General features: G+C 42.7%; 1 protein-coding gene across 1 annotated transcript; it reads right to left on the minus strand.

The window, feature by feature from the left end:
• Positions 1-1,139: 1,139 nt before the first annotated feature.
• On the minus strand, positions 1,140-6,920 carry LOC121841763 (GATA zinc finger domain-containing protein 14-like). The gene is made up of 4 exons (XM_042311781.1): positions 6,285-6,920; positions 6,048-6,073; positions 4,109-5,584; positions 1,140-2,587 (listed from the first exon to the last, which is right to left on the minus strand). Exons 1-4 carry the CDS (start codon positions 6,918-6,920, stop codon positions 1,285-1,287), a joined length of 3,441 nt encoding a protein of 1,146 aa, XP_042167715.1. The 3' UTR covers positions 1,140-1,284.
• Positions 6,921-22,198: the final 15,278 nt, after the last annotated feature.

Raw genomic sequence — 22,198 nt, forward strand, 5'->3', positions numbered from 1 at the left:
GGCTGGAGTGTGTCAGCAGTTCCTTCAAGAGGTAGGCATTGATGCTACGGACTGGCCCGCCCATTCCCCAGACCTGAATCCAATTGAGCACATCTGGGAAATCATGTCTCGCTCCATGCTTTAGTCCAGGTCTGGGAGGAGATCCCTCAGGAGACCATCCGCCACCTCATCAGGAGCATGCCCAGGCGTTGTAGGGAGGTCATACAGACACATGGAGGCCACACACACTACTGAGCCTCATTTTGACTTGTTTTAAGAACATTACATCCACGTTGGATCAGCCTGTAGTGTGGTTTTCCACTTTAATTTTGAGTGTGACTCCAAATCCAGACCTCCATGGGTTAATACATTTGATTTCCATTGATCATTTTTGTGTGATTTTGTTGTCAGCACATTCAACTATGTAAAGAAAAAAGTATTTAATAAGAATATTTCATTCATTCAGATCTAGGATGTGTTATTTTTGTCTTCCCTTTATTTTTTTGAGCAGTGTATTATTCAAACTTATATCACCATCACTGTTATTTTGAGATAATTCTATTTGAATGGAGAGATTCATAGACATACAGAAACAATTATTGTTACTTACGTGAACTGAATAATCCTACACCTTACGTATGTTGAAGGGTAAATTCTTTTGTAACCATGATTCACCTGTAAACAAATTAGTGTCAATAATTTTGATACTAATTAAGTCAGTAACTAAGTCAGTGACACCATGTTAATGACACAATGTTTTTAAAAGATGAGCTGATTACCTCTGTGGTAACATTTTCTGCCAGTTCCTGATATGCTGTTGTGGAAGAATCAGTATAGTCACTTTGGAATGCACGGAACATTCTGAATCCTAATCCCATTGACCCCTCATTCGCTGTCGGTGCCGCTGTTGACTTAGTTGTGGTAGCGGTGGCAGTTGTGGGAACAATTTTGGTTGTCGTTGGTACAGTGGTGTTTGTGGCAGAAGCTGTGGATGTTATAGGAGCAGCTGTGGTTGTTGTAACGAAAACTGTGGTTGTAGTTGGAGCATCTGTAGTTTTTGTGGCAGAAGCTGTGGTTGTTGTTTTGTCAGCTGTGATTGTAGTTGGAGATGCTGTGGTTGTTGTGGCAGCAACTATGGTTGTTGTGGCAGCTGCTGTGGTTGTGTTGGCTGCTGCGTTGGTTGCAGTTTGAGCAGCTGTGGTAGTAGTGGCAGCAGGTATAGTTGTTGTGGCAGAAGGTGTGGTTGCAGAGGAAGCTACTGTGGTTGTAGTTGGATAAGTTGTTGATGTGGCAGTAGCTGTGTTTCTAGTTGGAGCATCTGTGGATGTAGTTGAGGTTGTAAATGGAGTAACTGTGGTTGTTGAATGAGCAACTGTGGTAGTTGTGATGCCTGCTGTGGTGACCGTGGCGGTACCTGTGGTTGTGGTGGCAGCTCCTGTGATTGGAGTGGTTGCTGCTGTTGTTGTAGTCGAAGCAGCTGTGGTTGTTGTGACCGGAATTGTGGTGGCCGTGGGGGCAGCTGTGGTTGTGGTTGCAGCAGTAGCTGTTGTTGTAGTTGGAGCACCTGTGGTTGTTGTTGCAGCAACTGTGGTTGTGGTGCCTGCTGCAGCAGTTGCTGGTGTCGTTGTCAGGGCAGGAACTGTGGTGGTCATCATGGACGTAGTTGAGGTTGGAGTTGGAGCAGCTGTGGTTGTTGAATGAGCAACTGTGGTAGTTGTGATGCCTGCTGTGGTGACCGTGGCGGTACCTGTGGTTGTGGTGGCGGAACCTGTGGTTGTGGCGACGGCACCTGTGGTTGTGGTGGCAGCACCTGTGGTTGTTGTGGGAGAAACTGTGGTTGTTGTGACTCCACTTGTTGTTGTAGTTGGAGCATCTGTGGTTGCTGTGGCAGCAGCTGTGGTTGTTGTGGGAGAAACTGTGGATGTTGTGACTCCATTTGTGGTTGTAGTTGGAGCATCTGTGGTTGTCGTGACAGGAGCTGTGGTTGTAGTAGGAGCAGTAGTGGCTGTGGTGGCAGCTCCTGTGATTGTGGTGGTTGCTGCTGTTGTTGTAGTCGAAGCAGCTGTGGTTGTTGTGATGCCTGCTGTGGTGACTGTAGCGGCACCTGTGGTTGTGATGGCAGCAGCTGTGGTTGTTGTGGCAGCAGCTGTGGTTGTTGTGGCAGCAACTGTGGATGTTGTGACTCCATTTGTGGTTGTAGTTGGAGCATCTGTAGTTGTCGTGACAGGAGCTGTGGTTGTAGTAGGAGCAGTAGTGGTTGTGGTGGCAGCTCCTGTGATTGTGGTGGTTGCTGCTGTTGTTGTAGTCGAAGCAGCTGTGGTTGTTGTGATGCCAGCTGTGGTGACTGTAGCGGCACCTGTGGTTGTGATGGCAGCAGCTGTGGTTGTTGTGGCAGCAGCTGTGGTTGTTGTGGGAGAAACTGTGGATGTTGTGACTCCATTTGTGGTTGTAGTTGGAGCATCTGTGGTTGTCGTGACAGGAGCTGTGGTTGTAGTAGGAGCAGTAGTGGCTGTGGTGGCAGCTCCTGTGATTGTGGTGGTTGCTGCTGTTGTTGTAGTCGAAGCAGCTGTGGTTGTTGTGATGCCTGCTGTGGTGACTGTAGCGGCACCTGTGGTTGTTGTGGCAGCAGCTGTGGTTGTTGTGGCAGCAGCTGTGGTTGTTGTGGGAGAAACTGTGGATGTTGTGACTCCATTTGTGGTTGTAGTTGGAGCATCTGTGGTTGTCGTGACAGGAGCTGTGGTTGTAGTAGGAGCAGTAGTGGTTGTGGTGGCAGCTCCTGTGATTGTGGTGGTTGCTGCTGTTGTTATAGTCGAAGCAGCTGTGGTTGTTGTGACCGGAATTGTGGTAGTCGTCATGCCAGCTGTTGTGGTCATGGGGGCCGCTGTGGTTGCAGTAGCTGTGGTAGTAGTTGGAGCAGCTGTGGTTGTTGTTGCAGCAACTGTGTTTGTGGTGGCTGCTGCAGCAGTTGAAGGTGTCGTTGTCAAGGCAGGAACTGTGGTGGTCATCATGGACGTAGTTGAGGATGTAGTTGGAGCAGCTGTGGTTGTTGAATGAGCAACTGTGGTAGTTATGACGCCTGCTGTGGTGACTGTGGCGGCACCTGTGGTTGTGATGGCAGCACCTGTGGTTGTTGTGGGAAAAACTGTGGTTGTTGTGACACCATTTGTTGTTGTAGTTGGCGCATCTGTGGTTGTTGTGGGAGAAACTGTGGATGTTGTGACTCCATTTGTGGTTGTAGTTGGAGCAGCTGTGGTTGTTGAATGAGCACCTGTGGTAGTTATGATGCCTGCTGTGGTGACTGTAGCAGCACCTGTGGTTGTGGTGGCAGCACCGGTGGTTGTTGTCGGAGAAACTGTGGTTGTTGTGACTCCATTTGTAGTTGTAATTGACGCAGCTGTGGTTGTTGTGGCAGCAGCTGTGGTTGTTGTGGCAGCAGCTGTAGTTGTTGTGGGAGAAAATGTGGATGTTGTGACTCCATTTGTGGCTGTAGTTGGAGCATCTGTGGTTGTCATGACAGGAGCTGTGGTTGTAGTAGCGGCAGTAGTGGTTGTGGTGGTAGCTCCTGTGATGGTGGTGGTTGCTGCTGTTGTTGTAGTCGAAGCAGCTGTGGTTGTTGTGACCGGAATTGTGGTAGTCGTCATGCCAGCTGTGGTGGTCATGGGGGCAGCTGTGGTTGTGGTTGCAGCACCTGTGGTTGTTGTGGTAGGAGCTGTGGTTGTAGTAGGAGCAGTAGTGGTTGTGGTGGCAGCTCCTGTGATTGTGGTAGTTGCTGCTGTTGTTGTAGTCGAAGCAGCTGTGGTTGTTGTGACCGGAATTGTGGTAGTCGTCATGCCAGCTGTGGTGGTCGTGGGGGCAGCTGTGGTTGTGGTTGCAGCAGTAGCTGTTGTTGTGGCAGCAGCTGTGGTTGTTGTGGCAGCAGCTGTGGTTGTTGTGGGAGAAACTGTGGATGTTGTGACTCCATTTGTGGTTGTAGTTGGAGCATCTGTGGTTGTCGTGACAGGAGCTGTGGTTGTAGTAGGAGCAGTAGTGGTTGTGGTGGCAGCTCCTGTGATTGTGGTGGTTGCTGCTGTTGTTGTAGTCGAAGCAGCTGTGGTTGTTGTGACCGGAATTGTGGTGACTGTAGCGGCACCTGTGGTTGTGATGGCAGCAGCTGTGGTTGTTGTGGCAGCAGCTGTGGTTGTTGTGGCAGCAGCTGTGGTTGTTGTGGGAGAAACTGTGGATGTTGTGACTCCATTTGTGGTTGTAGTTGGAGCATCTGTGGTTGTCGTGACAGGAGCTGTGGTTGTAGTAGGAGCAGCTGTGGTTGTGGTGGCAGCTCCTGTGATTGTGGTGGTTGCTGCTGTTGTTGTAGTCGAAGCAGCTGTGGTTGTTGTGATGCCTGCTGTGGTGACTGTAGAGGCACCTGTGGTTGTGATGGCAGCAGCTGTGGTTGTTGTGGCAGGAGCTGTGGTTGTAGTAGCGGCAGTAGTGGTTGTGGTGGCAGCTCCTGTGATGGTGGTGGTTGCTGCTGTTGTTGTCGTCGAAGCAGCTGTGGTTGTTGTGACCGGAATTGTGGTAGTCGTCATGCCAGCTGTGGTGGTCATGGGGGCAGCTGTGGTTGTGGTTGTGGTTGCAGCACCTGTGGTTGTTGTGGTAGGAGCTGTGGTTGTAGGAGGAGCAGTAGTGGTTGTGGTGGCAGCTCCTGTGATTGTGGTAGTTGCTGCTGTTGTTGTAGTCGAAGCAGCTGTGGTTGTTGTGACCGGAATTGTGGTTGTCGTCATGCCAGCTGTGGTGGTCGTGGGGGCAGCTGTGGTTGTGGTTGCAGCAGTAGCTGTTGTTGTGGCAGCAGCTGTGGTTGTTGTGGCAGCAGCTGTGGTTGTTGTGGGAGAAACTGTGGATGTTGTGACTCCATTTGTGGTTGTAGTTGGAGCATCTGTGGTTGTCGTGACAGGAGCTGTGGTTGTAGTAGGAGCAGTAGTGGTTGTGGTGGCAGCTCCTGTGATTGTGGTGGTTGCTGCTGTTGTTGTAGTCGAAGCAGCTGTGGTTGTTGTGACCGGAATTGTGGTGACTGTAGCTGCACCTGTGGTTGTGATGGCAGCAGCTGTGGATGTTGTGGCAGCAGCTGTGGTTGTTGTGGCAGCAGCTGTGGTTGTTGTGGGAGAAACTGTGGATGTTGTGACTCCATTTGTGGTTGTAGTTGGAGCATCTGTGGTTGTCGTGACAGGAGCTGTGGTTGTAGTAGGAGCAGTAGTGGTTGTGGTGGCAGCTCCTGTGATTGTGGTGGTTGCTGCTGTTGTTGTAGTCGAAGCAGCTGTGGTTGTTGTGACCGGAATTGTGGTGACTGTAGCTGCACCTGTGGTTGTGATGGCAGCAGCTGTGGATGTTGTGGCAGCAGCTGTGGTTGTTGTGGCAGCAGCTGTGGTTGTTGTGGGAGAAACTGTGGATGTTGTGACTCCATTTGTGGTTGTAGTTGGAGCATCTGTGGTTGTCGTGACAGGAGCTGTGGTTGTAGTAGGAGCAGCTGTGGTTGTGGTGGCAGCTCCTGTGATTGTGGTGGTTGCTGCTGTTGTTGTAGTCGAAGCAGCTGTGGTTGTTGTGATGCCTGCTGTGGTGACTGTAGAGGCACCTGTGGTTGTGATTGCAGCAGCTGTGGTTGTTGTGGCAGGAGCTGTGGTTGTAGTAGCGGCAGTAGTGGTTGTGGTGGCAGCTCCTGTGATGGTGGTGGTTGCTGCTGTTGTTGTAGTCGAAGCAGTTGTGGTTGTTGTGACCGGAATTGTGGTAGTCGTCATGCCAGCTGTGGTGGTCATGGGGGCAGCTGTGGTTGTGGGTGTGATTGCAGCACCTGTGGTTGTTGTGGTAGGAGCTGTGGTTGTAGTAGGAGCAGTAGTGGTTGTGGTGGCAGGTCCTGTGATGGTGGTGGTTGCTGCTGTTGTTGTAGTCGAAGCAGCTGTGGTTGTTGTGACCGGAATTGTGGTAGTCGTCATGCCAGCTGTGGTGGTCGTGGGGGCAGCTGTGGTTGTGGTTGCAGCACCTGTGGTTGTTGTGGCAGCAGCTGCGGTTGTTGTGGGAGAAACTGTGGATGTTGTGACTCCATTTGTGGCTGTTGTTGGAGAATCTGTGGTTGTCATGACAGGAGCTGTGGTTGTAGTAGGAGCAGTAGTGGTTGTGGTGGCAGCTCCTGTGATTGTGGTGGTTGCTGCTGTTGTTGTAGTCGAAGCAGCTGTGGTTGTTGTGATGCCTGCTGTGGTGACTGAAGCGGCACCTGTGGTTGTGATGGCAGCAGCTGTGGTTGTTGTGGCAGCAGCTGTGGTTGTTGTGGGAGAAACTGTGGATGTTGTGACTCCATTTGTGGTTGTAGTTGGAGCATCTGTGGTTGTCGTGACAGGAGCTGTGTTTGTAGTAGGAGCAGTAGTGGTTGTGGTGGCAGCTCCTGTGATTGTGGTAGTTGCTGCTGTTGTTATAATCGAAGCAGCTGTGGTTGTTGTGACCGGAATTGTGGTAGTCGTCATGCCAGCTGTTGTGGTCGTGGGGGCAGCTGTGGTTGCAGTAGCTGTGGTTGTAGTTGGAGCAGCTGTGGATGTTGTTGCAGCAACTGTGGTTGTGGTGGCTGCTGCAGCAGTTGCAGGTGTCGTTGTCATGGCAGGAACTGTGGTGGTCATCATGGACGTAGTTGAGGTTGTAGTTGGAGCGGCTGTGGTTGTTGAATGAGCATCTGTGGTAGTTGTGATGTCTGCTGTGGTGACTGTAGCATCACCTGTGGTTGTTGTGGGAGAAACTGTGGTTGTTGTGACTCCATTTGTCGTTGTAGTTGGAGCATCTGTGGTTGTTGTGGCAGCAGCAGCTGTGGTTGTAGTAGGAGCAGTAGGGATTGTGGTGGCAGCTCCTGTGATTGTGGTGGTTGCTGCTGTTGTTGTAGTCGAAGCAGCTGTGGTTATTGTGACCGGAATTGTGGTAGTCGTCATGCCAGCTGTCGTGGTTATGGGGGCAGCTGTGGTTATGGTTGCAGCAGTAGCTGTGGTTGTTGTGGGGGCATTCGTTGTTGGGTTTTGGGCATTCCCTGATGCTGTTGCAATTTCAAAAGCATAGATTTTAGAATATCTTTTAGAATTTCATAATGATCTACAATTTAAAGACTAGAGAATGAACTTACCTATAATCATAAGAAGGACTATGAGATTTTTTCTGTTCATCTTTGAAACTGTTTTCTTTTTAGTCTGTAGTCACAGAGAGATGAGCACACATGATTCATTTAAAGGCAAAAGACAAACATTTATCAACAGAATGACTTTGACCAATGCAATATAAACTTGAATATTGTGGAATGAGATCACTCATGGTAAATGCAGTATTTTTGTCTGTTTTTGTACAGTAAGTCTTGTTTGTGATGTTTTTAATCAAGTGATCCACAATTTGTTTTTCTTGATATTTAATATTTTATTAATTCACATTTGTATTTTTCACTTGTATTTATTATTTTAACCATGATTTATTTATCCAGGAAGTCCTGTTAAGGTCAGAAGGCGTATTTTATTTATTTAAACATGGCTAAGAGGTCAGCTGAATTAAAACACATAGATACGCTACAGTGCATGTGTTATTGTATAATCCGTACGTGTATAGATTTACCACTAAATCTGTAGATTTACAAATGAGAATGTAATCCTTCAATTTAGTGTTTTTACACATTTACCATAACACATACACAGCAGAGCAAAAACAAGAATGACTAATTACCCACCATCAATCATAAAACACATGTAGTCATTAAGAATTGAAACATTTGCACACCTCCTGCAGCAAGTCTGAAGCTATAGCCTTGAATTCCTCTATCAGGACAAAGCACTCTAGGTTAAAGAAGATGATTCCTGGACCAAGGGGTCAGCTATTCTGATCAGACCCTTGGTAACTGGAATAAGAATTTCACTAGAGATGATTTGAGATGATAAAATGAATCCATGGCTGAACAAGGACAAGGAACAGCGGTATAGAGTGAGTTTACGAGTTATAGCCTTGTCAGTTAACATACACAAATGTTTCTTCCAAAAGTTCACTTTTAAAAATACACAGAAGTCTAATCATAATAAAAAATGTAACACAATATTTCAAAAACCACACTTACCAAATTGTGTTAATTGTGATGTAGCTGAAATCCTCAGTGTTCAGTAACTGTGCAGCTGCAAACCATACTAAGCTCCTGCATTGCTACAGCCTTTATAGTTTAAAGCACAACCTTCATGACATCATTATGATGAATGAGATGTAAAGAAAAAGGTGTGCTGAGTTGTGTCGTAATCATCTTTTGAAGAAGAATGAATGAGGCCTCCCCCACGTTATGACTGAATTCCTAATCTAGCAGTACATGGAGACACACATACCAGGGGTGTAATCATTTGTACAAACAGATGCAAAATGTTTTGTTTTACAACTATTGTTTCTATTGTACAGATTCAGATAGGTCCCTGGATGATTACACCCCTGGACCCATTTAATGTATCAATTGTGTTTGATTGCAATACATAATGTAAATTCATCTATTACATAATCCTTGTGATACATTTATTTTGTTTTCATCAAGCTAATTTCTTAAGGAAATGCCAAAAACAACAAACATGCAAGGTTATTTTTCCAATGACACCACACCCATATGTTTCCGCATACATATGAAGACAACCGTTGATGACACGTCTACAAACCACGTCTTTGATAAAGTAAATAAAGGCTATTATTATGCCAATGATAATGATCTAAGAATAGCCTTATTACAGAATCTTGACTTTTTCCACATTTTGTTGTGTTACAGCCAACGTTTAAAATGTATTAAATTGAGATTTGTGTAACTGGTCTACACGCAATACACCATAATGTCGAAGTGGAATTATGTTTTAAGAATGAAAACATAATAATAACATAAAATATGAAATGTCTTGAGTCAGTAAGTATTCAACCCAGTTGATATGGTCGAGACTAAATACATTCAGGAGTAAAATGGACTCACATAATAAATTGCATGGACTCGCTCTGTGTGCAATAATAGTGTTCAACATGAAAGACTACCTCATCTGTGTACCCCACACATACAATTATCTGTAAGATCCCTCAGCCGAGCAGTGAATTTCAAACCAACACTGAACAAAAATATGAACGTAACAAAGTGTTGGTCAATTGTGAGGTGAAACAGAAGGTCCAAGGATCTGAACACAATTCCTTGAAGCTGAAAATGTCCCAGTTCTTCCGTAGCCTGGATATTCACCAGACATGTCACCCATTCAGCATGTTTTGGATGCTCTGGATTGACGTGTACAACAGCATGTTCCAGTTTCCGTCAATATCCAGCAACTTCGCACAGCCATTGAAAAGGAGTGGAACAACATTCCACAGGCCACAATCAACAGCCTGATCAACTCTATCTGAAGGAGATGTGTTGCACTGCATGACTCAAATGGTCGTCACATTCGATGCTGGCTGGTTTTCTGATCCACGCCCCTACCTTTTAAAAAAAATGTATCTGTGACCAACAGATGCATATCTGTATTCCCAGTCATGTGAAATCTATTGATTAGGGCCTCATTTCAAATAATTTCAATGGACTGATTTCCTTCTATGAACTGTATCTCAGAAACATCTTTGAAAATGTTGCATGTTGCGCTTATATTTTTGTTCTGTATACATTATAAATCAATACAGAAAATAAATAGATACTACTTAATTAATTTTTTTCTTAAATTATTCGAGGTACTCAAAGCATTGTTGTGTAATACTGAGCCAAAGTGCATAATTCCACAAATAAAATGTTGAGTTATAATAGATATAAAATAAACAAGTTATTGCTGTGACTTCAAGGATGATTACTTCAGGGTGAAGGGGACCGATTAGCAGCAGTTGTTTTTAGAAGATCCTACAGCTTTTTCATTTTCTCTCTAGGAATCTTTACTCTCTTCAAACTAAATATTATTTGATGATATATTTAAGCAATAAGGCCTGAGGAGGTGTGGTATAGCACCAACTGAGTCCCTGGATACAACCCTTAGCCATGGTATATTGGCCCTTTACCACAAACCACAGAGGTGCCTTATTGCTATTATAAAATGGTTACCAACGTAATTAGACAAGGAAAGAAAATGTTTTGTCAGAAACATATACGGTCTTATATACTACAGCTTTCAGCCAATCAGCACTCAGGGTTCGATTCACACGGTTTATATAAAATTCTGAATAGGATTTGGTCTTTGTATGTTGAGGTATGCTGTCAAGATGATGATTAGTCTACCAGTATGAGTGAAGCAGATATGACATGACAGCCAGGCAGATTGTGAGAAGACTTATCTTCAACTGGAGGCTGCCACTGGAGGCAGCAGCTGTGGTTGTTGTTGCAGTAACAATGGATGTTACCGTTTTTATTTAGGAGCAGCTATGGTTGTCGTAGCAGCAGCTATGGTTGTAGTTGGAGCAGCTGTGGCTGTGGGGGCAGCAGATGTAGTTGCGGTGGTGGCTCCTGCTGTGGTTGTAGTTGGAGCAGCTGTTGTTGTCATGGCAGCAGCTGTTGGGTTTGTAGTGGCAGCTGTGGTTGTAGTTGGAGTAACTGTGGTTGTTGTGGCGGCTACGTTGGTTGTAGTTGAAGCTGCTTTGGTTGTAGTGGCGGCAGCTGTGGTTGTAGTTGGAGCAGCTGTGGTTGTTATGGCAGCAGCTGTAGTTGCAGTGGCAGCGGATGTAGTTGTGGTGGCAGCAGCTGTAGTTGTAGTGGAAGCTGCTGTGGTTGTAGTTAGAGCAGCAGTGGTTGTTATGGCAGCAGCTGTGGATGTGGCAGCAGCTGTGGATGTATTTGGTTCAGCTGTGGTTGTTGTAGCAGGGACTGTGCTTGTGGTGGCATTGGTTGTTGTGCTTTGGGATTTTCTTGATGCTTTTGTAAATTAAAGCATTGATTTTATAGTATATTTTTGCAATTTCAAATTATTTGCAATTTAAAGAGAAGTGGATCAGTTTACAATAATCAGAAGAAGGACTGTGATAATTGTAGCATTCATCTTCAAACCATGTAAGTATTATTCTAAAATCACAGAGTAAGGTTAAAGTCATTTCAGTTGAACTCGAAAGTTAACATACACTTAGGTTGGAGTCTGTGGATGTATTTCAAGGCCTACCTTCAAACTCAGTTCCTCTTTGCTTGATTTCATGGAAAAATCTAAAGAAATCAGCCAAGACCTCAGATAAAAAATTGTAGACCTCCACAAGTCTGGTTCATCCTTGGGAGCAATTTCCAAATGCCTGTAGTTACCACGTTCATCTGTACAAACAATAGTAAGCAAGTATAAACACATGGGACAACGTCATACGCCTCAGGAAGGGGATGCGTTCTGTCTATTAGAGATGAACGTAAATCAATCCCAGAACAACAGCAAAATGACCCTGTGAAGATGCTGGAGGACACAGTTACAAAAGTATCAATATCTGCAGTAAAACGAGTCCTATATCGACATAACCTGAAAGGCTGCACAGCAAGTAAGAAGCAACTGCTCCAAAACCACCATTAAAAAGCCAAACTACGGTTTGCAACTGCACGTTGGGACAAGGATCATGCTTTTTGAAGAAATGGCCCCCCGTCTGACGAAACAAAAATAGAACTGTTTGGCCATAATGACCATTGTTATGTTTGGAGGAAAAAGGCGGAGGCTTGCAAGCCGAAGAACACCATCCATACCCTGAAGCATGGGGGTGTCAGCATCATGTTGTGGGGGTGCTTTGCTGCAGGAGGGACTGGTGCACTTCACAAAATAGATGGCATCATGAGGAAAGACAATTATGTGGATATATTGAAGCAACATCTCAAGACATCAGTCAGGAAGTTTAAGCTTGATCGCAAAGGGGTCTTCCAAATGGACAATGACCCCAAGCATACTTCCAAAGTTGTGGCAAAATGGTTTAAGGACAACAAATTCAAGCCATTGGAGTGGCCATCACAAAGCCCTGACCTCAAACCTAAAGATCATATGTGGGCCGAACTGAAAAAGCTTTTACGAGCAAGGAGGCCTACAAACCTGACTCAGTTACACCAGCTCTGTCAGGAGGAATGTGCCAAAATTCACCCAACCTACTGTGGGAAGCTTGTGGAAGGCTACTCAAAACATTTGACCCAAGTTAAGCAATTTAAAGGCAATGCTACCAAATACTAATTGAGTGTATGTAAACGTCTGACCCACTGGGAATGTGATGAAAGAAATACAACCTGAAATAAATCATTCTCTCTACTATCATTCTGACATTTCACATTCTTAAAATGAAGTGGTGATCCCAACTGACCAAAGGCAGGGAATTCTTACTAGGATTAATTGTCAGGAATTGTGAAAAACTGAGTTTAAATGTATTTGGCTAAGGCGTATATAAACTTACAACTTCAACTGTGTATAGGAACACGTGATTCATTAGGTAAAAAATAAATAATGACCATGACAAATTAAATATAGGAGATCACTAGAGTAATAGCCCATCACTCGGTTTTTTCTAGTATTGCATAAAGTTTGGGATCTACGATTTTCACTTTTCAAACAAAGTCATCTATCACTGCTTTGTCCTGGTTTTAATCTATTGTTGTTGTTTGTTAAATCTTCAAAATATGATTTGTTACACAATACATTTAAAACACACTTACCCCAAAAAATGGATTACAATTGTATGATTTTCAGTTTACTCCTTAAAAGTGCTGACAGTTCAGCAATGCTCTTCAATTGTGATGCTGTAGAAGAAACCATTTTAGCAGCCGAGTACATTCTTCCAACGGTGTACCGCCACACTTCTCCTAAAATCCTGGAATGCTACAGCTTTTATAGTTTAACGAACACCCTTGATGACATCATTAATGACAAAGGCTGAGATGTAAAGGAAACGTAGGTTTTGATTAGAGGGCGTGCTCAGGTGTGTCCTATACTCACCATTTGCCTAAAATAGAATAACGACTCTCTCCAATTAAGACTGAAGTCCTAATCCTAATCCAGCAGTACATGGACATACACCACACGTTCGTTCCTTGATGCACTTTATGTATCAATTATAATTGATTGTAATGCATAATGTAATGTTATACATGATACTTGTACTTTTGTCAGATATCCCAAGGAAATTGAACCGGTTTAAGGATTATGCATGTAATTTTAAGAGTTTATTCCCCAAGAGTGCCAAGTATGCTCTCCCATAGGATGCTGTAGAGATAAGTCTAAATCTAAATTCTCTCCCAGCAGTGCATCTTAAAACTTCTGAATTGCTATTATAATCAGTGACAGTAAACAGTAACAGTGACATAAGTATGAAGAAGGATGAGATGTAAAGGAAAAATAGATCTGGTCCATCTGGATGAAAATGATTAGGTGTGGACATCATACTGTTAGTCATGTACAGGTAACTGCCAAAGTAATGGAAACATTGAGTAAATAAGGGATACAGAGTATATTGGAAGCAGGTCCTTCCACACAGATGTGGTTACTGAGTTAATTAAGTAATTAATATCCCATCATGCTTAGGGTCATGTATAAAAATTCTGGGCATGCCTTATTTTGTCTACCATGGCTATCCCCCCATTGGATGACAATGCCCCCATCCACAGGGCACGAGTGGTCACTGAATGGTTTGATGAGCATGAAAACGATGTATGCCATGGTCGTCTCAGTCACCAGATGTCAACCCAATTGAACACTTGTTGGAGACTTTGGAGCAGTGCCTTAAACATAATTTTCCACCACCATCAACGAAACACCAATATATGGAATTTCTTGGGGGGAAAATGGTGTCGTATCACTCCAAAAGAATTCCAGAAACTTGTAGAATCTATGCCAAGGTGCATTGAAGCTGTTCTGGCTCATGTTGTCGCAACACCCTATTAAGACTCTTTATGTTGGGGTTCCCTTTATTTTGTCAGTTACCTGTATGTGCTATTTTTGTTTGGGACATATAATTGGTGCAATATACAACTTTAACGACAAAGATGACTGACAAGTTCAATGAAAACTTGGGGATTTTTCTTCCACTCTATACGTTTTGGAATGCAACTCCATTCTATGATTTGAGTTATAATTTTATGTTCTGAAAAGACTGTATACTCACACAATCTCCCCACAAATAGTTATGTTACAATCAAATCATTTTGCAGTCCTTCGCAACTTATCAAGAGCTGGAATTACAAACAAAACTGGTCAGAAGTATTTGTTTTCATAAGATTGCAACATGAATGGGCATTGTGCTGCCCCACCTTGTGAGCTCCCCGTCACAATTGTATCTCTGCGAACACACCTGACACACCCACATAACTGAAACAGCACGTTCACTCCCAACATTAACAATGTCTAATCCCTGTGAAATCAGCAATGAACGTGAATATGTTACTATTGGGAGTTATTTGCGTGTGTCAGGTGTGTTTGGAGAGATACAATTGTGACAGGGAACCCACCAGGTGGGACAACACCAAGTCCATTTATGTGCTAATTTTATTTTATGAATACTTCTAACCAGTTTTGTTTGTCTTTTCAGCTCTTGGATAGTTGCAAAGGAACGCAGAAGGATTTGATTGTACCAAAAGTATTTGTGGGATATTGTGCGAGTACACAGTGCAGTACTGTATGTTCAGAATTTGCTTTGAGAACATCTAACAATATTCAAATCAAATCAAAGTTTATTGGTTGCGTACTAAGTTTTTAGATGTTATAGTGGGTGCAGCGAAATGCTTATTTTACTACCTTCTAACAATGAGTACACAAAGTATCTAAATACATTAATACATGTTAGCACGAATCCAACTAACAATCCGAATAGCACTGTAGCAGTAATCCAAACGCAATCTATACGTATGTACACCGGATGAATTTACACTAGATATGCTATGAATAATATGCAGCAGTATGTGTATTACAGTGAGCTGTGGCAAGAGTCCACTATATGAATAAATATGTGATGTGTATAAACAGTGTAACTAAAATGCAATGTTGTAGTAGAAATATTAGCATGATCTATGATGAGAATACAGTATTTACAGTACAGAGTGAAACAATTCAGGAAATTCTATATATGTATGTATATGTACAGTTGAAGTCGGAAGTTTACATACACCTTAGCCATGTACATTTAAACTCTGTTTTTCACAATTCCTGACATTTAATCCTAGCAAGAAGTCCCTGTCTTTGGTCAGTTAGGATCACCACTTTATTTTAAGAACGTGAAATGTCAGAATAATAGTAGAGAGAATGATTTATTTCATCTTGTTTTTCTTTCATCACATTCCAAGTGGTTCAGAAGTTTACATACACTCTATTAGTATTTGGTAGCATGGCCTTTACATTGTTTAACTTGGTTAAAACTATTCGGGTAGCCTTCTACAAGCTTCCCACAATAAGTTTGGTGAATTTTGACCCATCCTTCCTGACAGAGCTGGTGTAACTGAGTCAGGTTTGTAGGCCTCCTTGCTCACACACTCTTTTTCAGTTCTGCCCACAAATCTTTTAAAGGATTGAGGTCAGGGCTATGTGATGGCCACTCCAATACCTTGACTTTGTTGTCCTTAAGCCATTTTGCCACAACTTTGGAAGCATGCTTGGAGTCATTGTCCATTTGGAAGACCCCTTTGCGATCAAGCTTTAACTTCCTGACTGATGTCTTGAGTTGTTGCTTCAATATATCCACATATTTTCCTCCCTCATGTTGCCATCTATTTTGTGAAGGCACCAGTCCCTCCTGCAGCAAAGCACCCCCACAACATGATGCTGCCACCCCCGTGTTTCACACTTGTGATGGTGTTCTTTTTCCTCCAAACATAACGATGGTTATTATGGCCAACAGTTATTTTTTGTTTCATCAGACTAGAAGACATTTCTCCAAAAAGTATGATCTTTGTCCCCATGTGCAGTTGCAAACCGTAGTCTGGATTTTTTTATGGCGGTTTTGGAGCAGTGGCTTCTTCCTTGCTGAGCGGCCTTTCAGGTTATGTCGATATAGGACTCGTTTTACTGTGGATATAGATACTTTTGTACCTGTTTCCTCCAGCATCTTCACAATGTCCTTTGCTGTTGTTCTGGGATTGATTTGTGCTTGTCGCACCAAAGTACGTTCATCTTTAAGAGACAGAACGTGTCTCCTTCCTGAACAGTTTGATGGCTGTGTGGTCCCAGGGTGTTTATACTTGAGTACAATTGTTTGTACAGATGAACGTAGTACCTTCAGGCATTTGGAAATTGCTCCCAAGGATGAACCAGACTTGTGGATGTCTACAATATTGTTTCTGAGGTCTTGGCTGATTTCTTTTGATTTTCCCATGATGTCCAGCAAAGAGGCACTGGGTTTGAAGGTAGGCCTTGAAATACATCCACAGGTACACCTCCAATTGACTCAAATGATGTCAATGAGCCGATCAGAAGCTTCCATAGCCCTTACAATATTTTCTGGAATTTTCCAAGCTGTTCAAAGGCACAGTCAACTTCTGACCCACTGAAATTGTGATACAGTGAATTATAAGTGAAATAATCTGTCTGTAAACAATTATTGGAAAAATGACTTGTGTCATGCACAAAGTAGATGTCTTAACCGACTTTCCAAAACTGTAATTTGTTAACAAGAAATTTGTGGAGTGGTTGAAAAACTAGTTTTAATAACTCGAACCTAAGTGTATGTAAACATCCAACTTCAGCTGTATAAGACAAGGTATTTATTTAACCCCAAAATATATATATTAACCTAAAGATATATTATACAACTTTTGAAGTTAAGGTAATGTCATTGCTAAGTGAGAAAACCACTCTGGAAGAGGGCGGAACAGCTCTTCCGGATGTGAATATGAATGAGATTTTAAATTCACTGTCTAGTGATATAAACATACGTTTCAAAGTAGAGCAGGAGACACGGGTGAAAAAGTCAGACGTGACCCACACCTGTGGGCTCTCTGTCTCCTCTATCTATTCTCCCACTGAATTGGGCAAGGTAGATCAGGTTTCAAGCAACTGGTCAGCACTGTCTGTCTTTGAGTCAACAGATTCTGACAGCAGTGATGAACGATGTCTTAAGCCAACCAGAACACAGCCTGTAAACGGAAGTAAAGGGAAACTTCTAGTGACAGTAATCACACACAAATCAGCATCTCCAAAACAGTTGATCAGAAACTTTTAAGCATCCACGAGATGTGGTTATCAGAGTTATGCATGTTTCGAGTGAAACCAACAACATTATTCGTTCAGTAGAAAAGACACCTGGGGTATGTCATTATTACGGGTTTTCTGGTCACTGGCAACGAGATTGTTGGAAAAGAAAATGTGATTTTATGAGAAGTGGCCAGGAGAAGAAGGATCCGTCCAAGGGAAGATGGAAACAAGGCAACAGCCACAATGACACAATACTTGTACAGAAATTTAAGAAGCTCTCTCCGGCTCAGCAGCAGAGCAGCAGATATGAAACAGACCAAACCATTATCAACTTCTATTGGTCCAATGATTGATGTAGGAATCTATGGTTCAGAACCATCCTATTTGGACTATGAAGAAAAATGAGTGTGGAATTTTGGATTTGGAATCAGTGTGCTTGACAGGTGTTGCCCCACCTTGCGCAAAACAGTATCCCATTAGCAAGGAGCTTTGGACGCTACTACAGTAGTGATTAAAGATCTATGGGACATGGGTATAGTTGAAAAGACACAATGCAATCCAGCTACCCTGTTGTATCCTACAGATACCACATTACTTGAACACGACTGTTGCAAGTTGTTTTGGATCAGCTATCCAATGGGTTTATAGAGTCATCAGTTGGAAAACCCTGAGTCCATCTTATACACCGGCGGTTCAAGCACTGTAGAGGGGGGCAGGCTGGACATGGTTAGTTACTGGGTAGTTACTACAATGGACAATGTGATAATACAGGCATGTTAGATTTGAGAACTGCAGACGTTCACTTTAACTATTGCATACAACTCTCTAATGGGGCATAACTCCCGAGGGGGGACATGACGTAGTACCAGGACAGTGGGTGATGGTAAAAAAAAATATGTGACAGACACATTAGGGCAAAATGGGAAGGTCCTTATCAAGTTATGCACCTAACGAGGTAAGCAGTACAAGTTCAGGGAAAATCACGATGGGTACATGTCATTCAATTGCAAAGTTGTCCATTATAATTACGAAGCGGAGCCTGGAGAATAAAGAACTGATTGATTAGCAATTGGGGGCCAATCTCAGGTGAAGAAGCATAGTAAGATGATCAGAATCTGATGAGCTTCTATGTTGTACACCGCAGTCATCATCATAGGGATATCTAGGTGAAATGTCCAACGTTTTCCTGAAAATTGGGACATGCTTACTGAGGGAAATCTTTGTGAAATACCAATTTCTATTGAAATCAGGACATGTTACTTTCACTTTTTTGTTTGCTTCATTACAGGTTATGATAATCTACAGTCTGAAGCAATATCCTTTGATTCAAGGACTGTACTTCAAACAATACAAGATCACTGGTGAAGTGCAACCAGTGGAAGGGAAGAAGAATTCCTCACTACCCGCAGACTGTCAGAACATCATTTCTAATAGTTATCTATGTGGGACTGATACATTGGTGGAAGAGCTGGTCATTTTTAAAGGACTTTGTGAATGATTACCTTGTCAATAGGACGATTGAATATTGTTGTCTTGCAGACAAGTGAAAGATGTTTGAAATGATTTTCCTTGTGAGTTTCCTCCTAATACAGGATGTGGGTGGTGTTTCCATTTCTAACACAGTGATGCATCAGCAGGATGAGGGACACTCGGGCGTCAATAGGTTTCTAGCTCTCTCTCTACATTATGCCACAGTAGTCAGTCAAAGTAGTGGTTGGGTTTGTACGTATGCTCCATTCACATCAAGGCCAGGGATTCCATTAAGGGTTATTCCTTTATTAACCAGAGCGAAATGTTGGGTATATGGAGAGATGTTAATTGGTGTGAGACGGTTATTGGTACTAATTTGGGTACGAATGTTGAGTATCAACATGCGAGAGTACCTAGTTCTGCAGATAGGTGCTGGAGGAGGCCTAATTCTTCTCTGCCTATTCCTGGTTACTAGAGTTGTGGCGAGGGTCATTTGGGATATGTCGTACCCCATGTAAGACATTCGATGAATTCTCCTTCTTTACACCATCATAAACGTGTGATTACAGAAACTGAGAGATTCTTGCAGTTGCGTTTCTTCTTATGGTATTTCTAAAATAGAATGGGAAGTCATTAATATGGCCAACTCTTTGGAAATCCTAGCTCATAGAACGGCTGAGAGTCTTGAGTTAATTACAGCTGAGATGGTTGCCATTCGGATTGTAGCGATGCACAATCGTTTTGCCCTGGACTATTTCTTGTCCGCATACAGGGGTACATGTGCTGTTATTGGCGCTGAATACTGTACATACAGTTCTGATAAATCTAATCTAATCCAAAAGATCAGGACTGAGGGCACTAAATATCATGATTCCAATCCAGATGATTTAGGCTTAGTCATGTGGTTGTCTTCCACATTTTGTACATGGGGAAGTTTTTTGGTGAGCATGATATTTCCAATAGTGGGAGTTCTGGTTATTTTTCTTATCCTCATCCAGGTTACCAAGAGTGCTATTGCCAGATGTTTATCTGCTGAAATCTGACTGTTACGTGATAGGGGATATCATAAGATTCATCAACCGTGTCCTTTTGGAGATGGGTGTCAGTGGTGTTCACAAGAATGTGCTGGGGACTCTGCCGGAGTCTCCCGCCTGTCCGGCGCTGCAGGGCGTGATTTGGGTGGACAGTCTGTGTGTTTTTCTATGTTGGGGTTTTGAATTCGCCCTAGTATGGTTCTCAATCAGAGGCAGCTGTCAATTGTTGTCCCTGATTGAGAATCATACTTAGGTAGCCTGGGTTTCACTTTTGGTTCGTGGGTGTTTGTTTCCGTGTGAGTTCAGTTTTTTTTATTAAAATGGACACAAACCACACTGCAAATCTTAGGACGACGAACATTACATAATTGTCATCTTTTTGTCAATGATCTACACAAAATACTTGGTAATTTCAAAATGGAAGAAAAAATTTGAACATTGTTTTTAAAAAACACAAAAAAAAAACACTAACACTAATATATCTTGATTACATACGGTAAGTAGTCAACTATCCTGAGTCAACACATGCTAGAATCACATTTGGCAGCGATTACAGCTGTGTGTCTTTCTGAGTAAGTCTCTAACAGCTTTGCACATCTGGATTGTAAAATATAGGTTTGTCGTGTCTTTGGATATGCCGGATTAAGTGATATGACATGCTATTTTATAAAATAATTTCTCTGTAATTAATATCACTTGATTGGGCTAATCATGTAAATGTGATTAACTAGAGACTCGGGCACCACAAAATAATATTTATAGAGCTGTTATCTTCCGAATAAACACTTAAAGACCTAGTAATAATTTACATCAATAGCAGTCAATATCAATCGTCATCTTAATTCAGTCTCATCTGAAAGTTGTAAATTCTTGGTTATCTGCATGAACCCTGGCTAACAATTTGAATCAGCAATACAAAGTTGGGTTTAATTATTGATTTACTAAATACCTAACTAATACCTAATACCTAACACACAGAATTAAACATACACATAATTAAATCATAACTTGATTACAAATTACGTCATAAAGGAAAACGTCCCTAGCGGGCGGAACAGATATGACAGCTTGTTACACAAAGGAAAAGGGCTGGGTTTGAGTGAAAGAGCGGGAAGACTGAGGGACACAGGGAGAAGCTGTGCTATCGTAAATACAGTATCTGATGCATTCTAAATTACTGCCCATATGGAAAAGGAAAATGCAATAAATATTTACTCTGAGCTGCGCTTCGGTAGGTTGGAGGTAGATGGAAGGCTGTGTTGTCAAACCAAGTCCTTTGAAGAATGTCCTTTGAAGAATGTCTCTGGTTGTCAAATGGATACGTTGTAGCAACGTTGTGGGGTGATATACGGGATACTCTGTCTGTACTCTGTCTGTCCTTCCTAACCCTCGTTGCATCTGCTGTTGCTAACTCAACGGCCAGGAGGTATCACTTCTGTAGTGAATAAGAGTTCAAAGTTCATACCATTCGCAACCAAAGCTCACGCTGATGTTGGCTTCGTTCTGTAGTTATTATCTGAACCATTCTGACATCGGACTGTCGTCCTACATCCTCGGAACAGGAGGTTATATTGTCATCAAGGCTTTATATAGGAAGGGAGAGGAGCGCGTGTTTGAAAAGTTTTAGAGCCCATGTCCCTTCACAGGGGTGGGCCATTGAGCAGAGCCCTGTCTTATGAAAACCCAAATCTCACATTTTAGAAGCTAAAATCACATTTCATCCCATCACAAATAATTTCATATTCAAACATTTAAATTGAACAACAATTCCATGTGAATCCAATAACTCTGATGTGTAGACTTTCCCCTGTAGAGTATATGTCATCTTATCATTGATGAGAATGTCTCAGATGACAACCGAACTGACATCTAATTCATTAAGTACTACCGCATATGTTCCATTGTTCGGATGACCAGAATATAGTTCATTTTCACCCACCTTCTGATGTTCCCAGAATCTCTATGTTAACCAAGGTTTTTGCAAATGTAACATCAGTAGGGTAGAGAGAGGAAAATGGGGGAAGAGGTATTTATGGCTGTCATAAACCTACCCCCCAGGCCAACGTCATTACAGGTTCATTATCCTTTCTTCAAACTAAAATTGTTGTCAAGTCTTGCAATAGATTTTCAAGCCACTCATGAATCGTCACAGCCTTCTTGGTAAGCAACTCCAGTGTAAATTTGGCCTGGTTTAGGTTACTGTCCTGCTGAGAGTTGAATTTGTCTCCCAGTGTCTGTTGGAAAGCAGACTGAACCAGGTTGTCGTCTGGGATTTTGCCTGTGCTTAGCTTTATTCAGTTTATTTTTATCATTAAAAAAACTCCCTAGTCCTTGCCAATGACAAACATACCCATAACATGATACAGCCACCACCATGCCTGAAAACATGAAGAGCGGTAGCCAGTGATGTGTTCTGTTAGATTTGCCCCAAACATAACGCTTTGTATACAGGTCATAAAGTTAATTTCTTTACTTTAATGCCTTATTGCAAACAGGATGCATGTTTTGGAATAGATTTTATTCTGTACAGGCTTCCTCCTTTTCACTTTGTCATTTAGGTTAGTATTATGGAGTAACTACAATGTTGTTGATCCATCCTCAGTTCTCTCCTATCACAGCCATTAAGGGATT

This window comes from Oncorhynchus tshawytscha, linkage group LG34 (genome assembly GCF_018296145.1).
Source record: "Oncorhynchus tshawytscha isolate Ot180627B linkage group LG34, Otsh_v2.0, whole genome shotgun sequence".
Classification (NCBI taxonomy): Eukaryota; Metazoa; Chordata; class Actinopteri; order Salmoniformes; family Salmonidae; genus Oncorhynchus; species Oncorhynchus tshawytscha.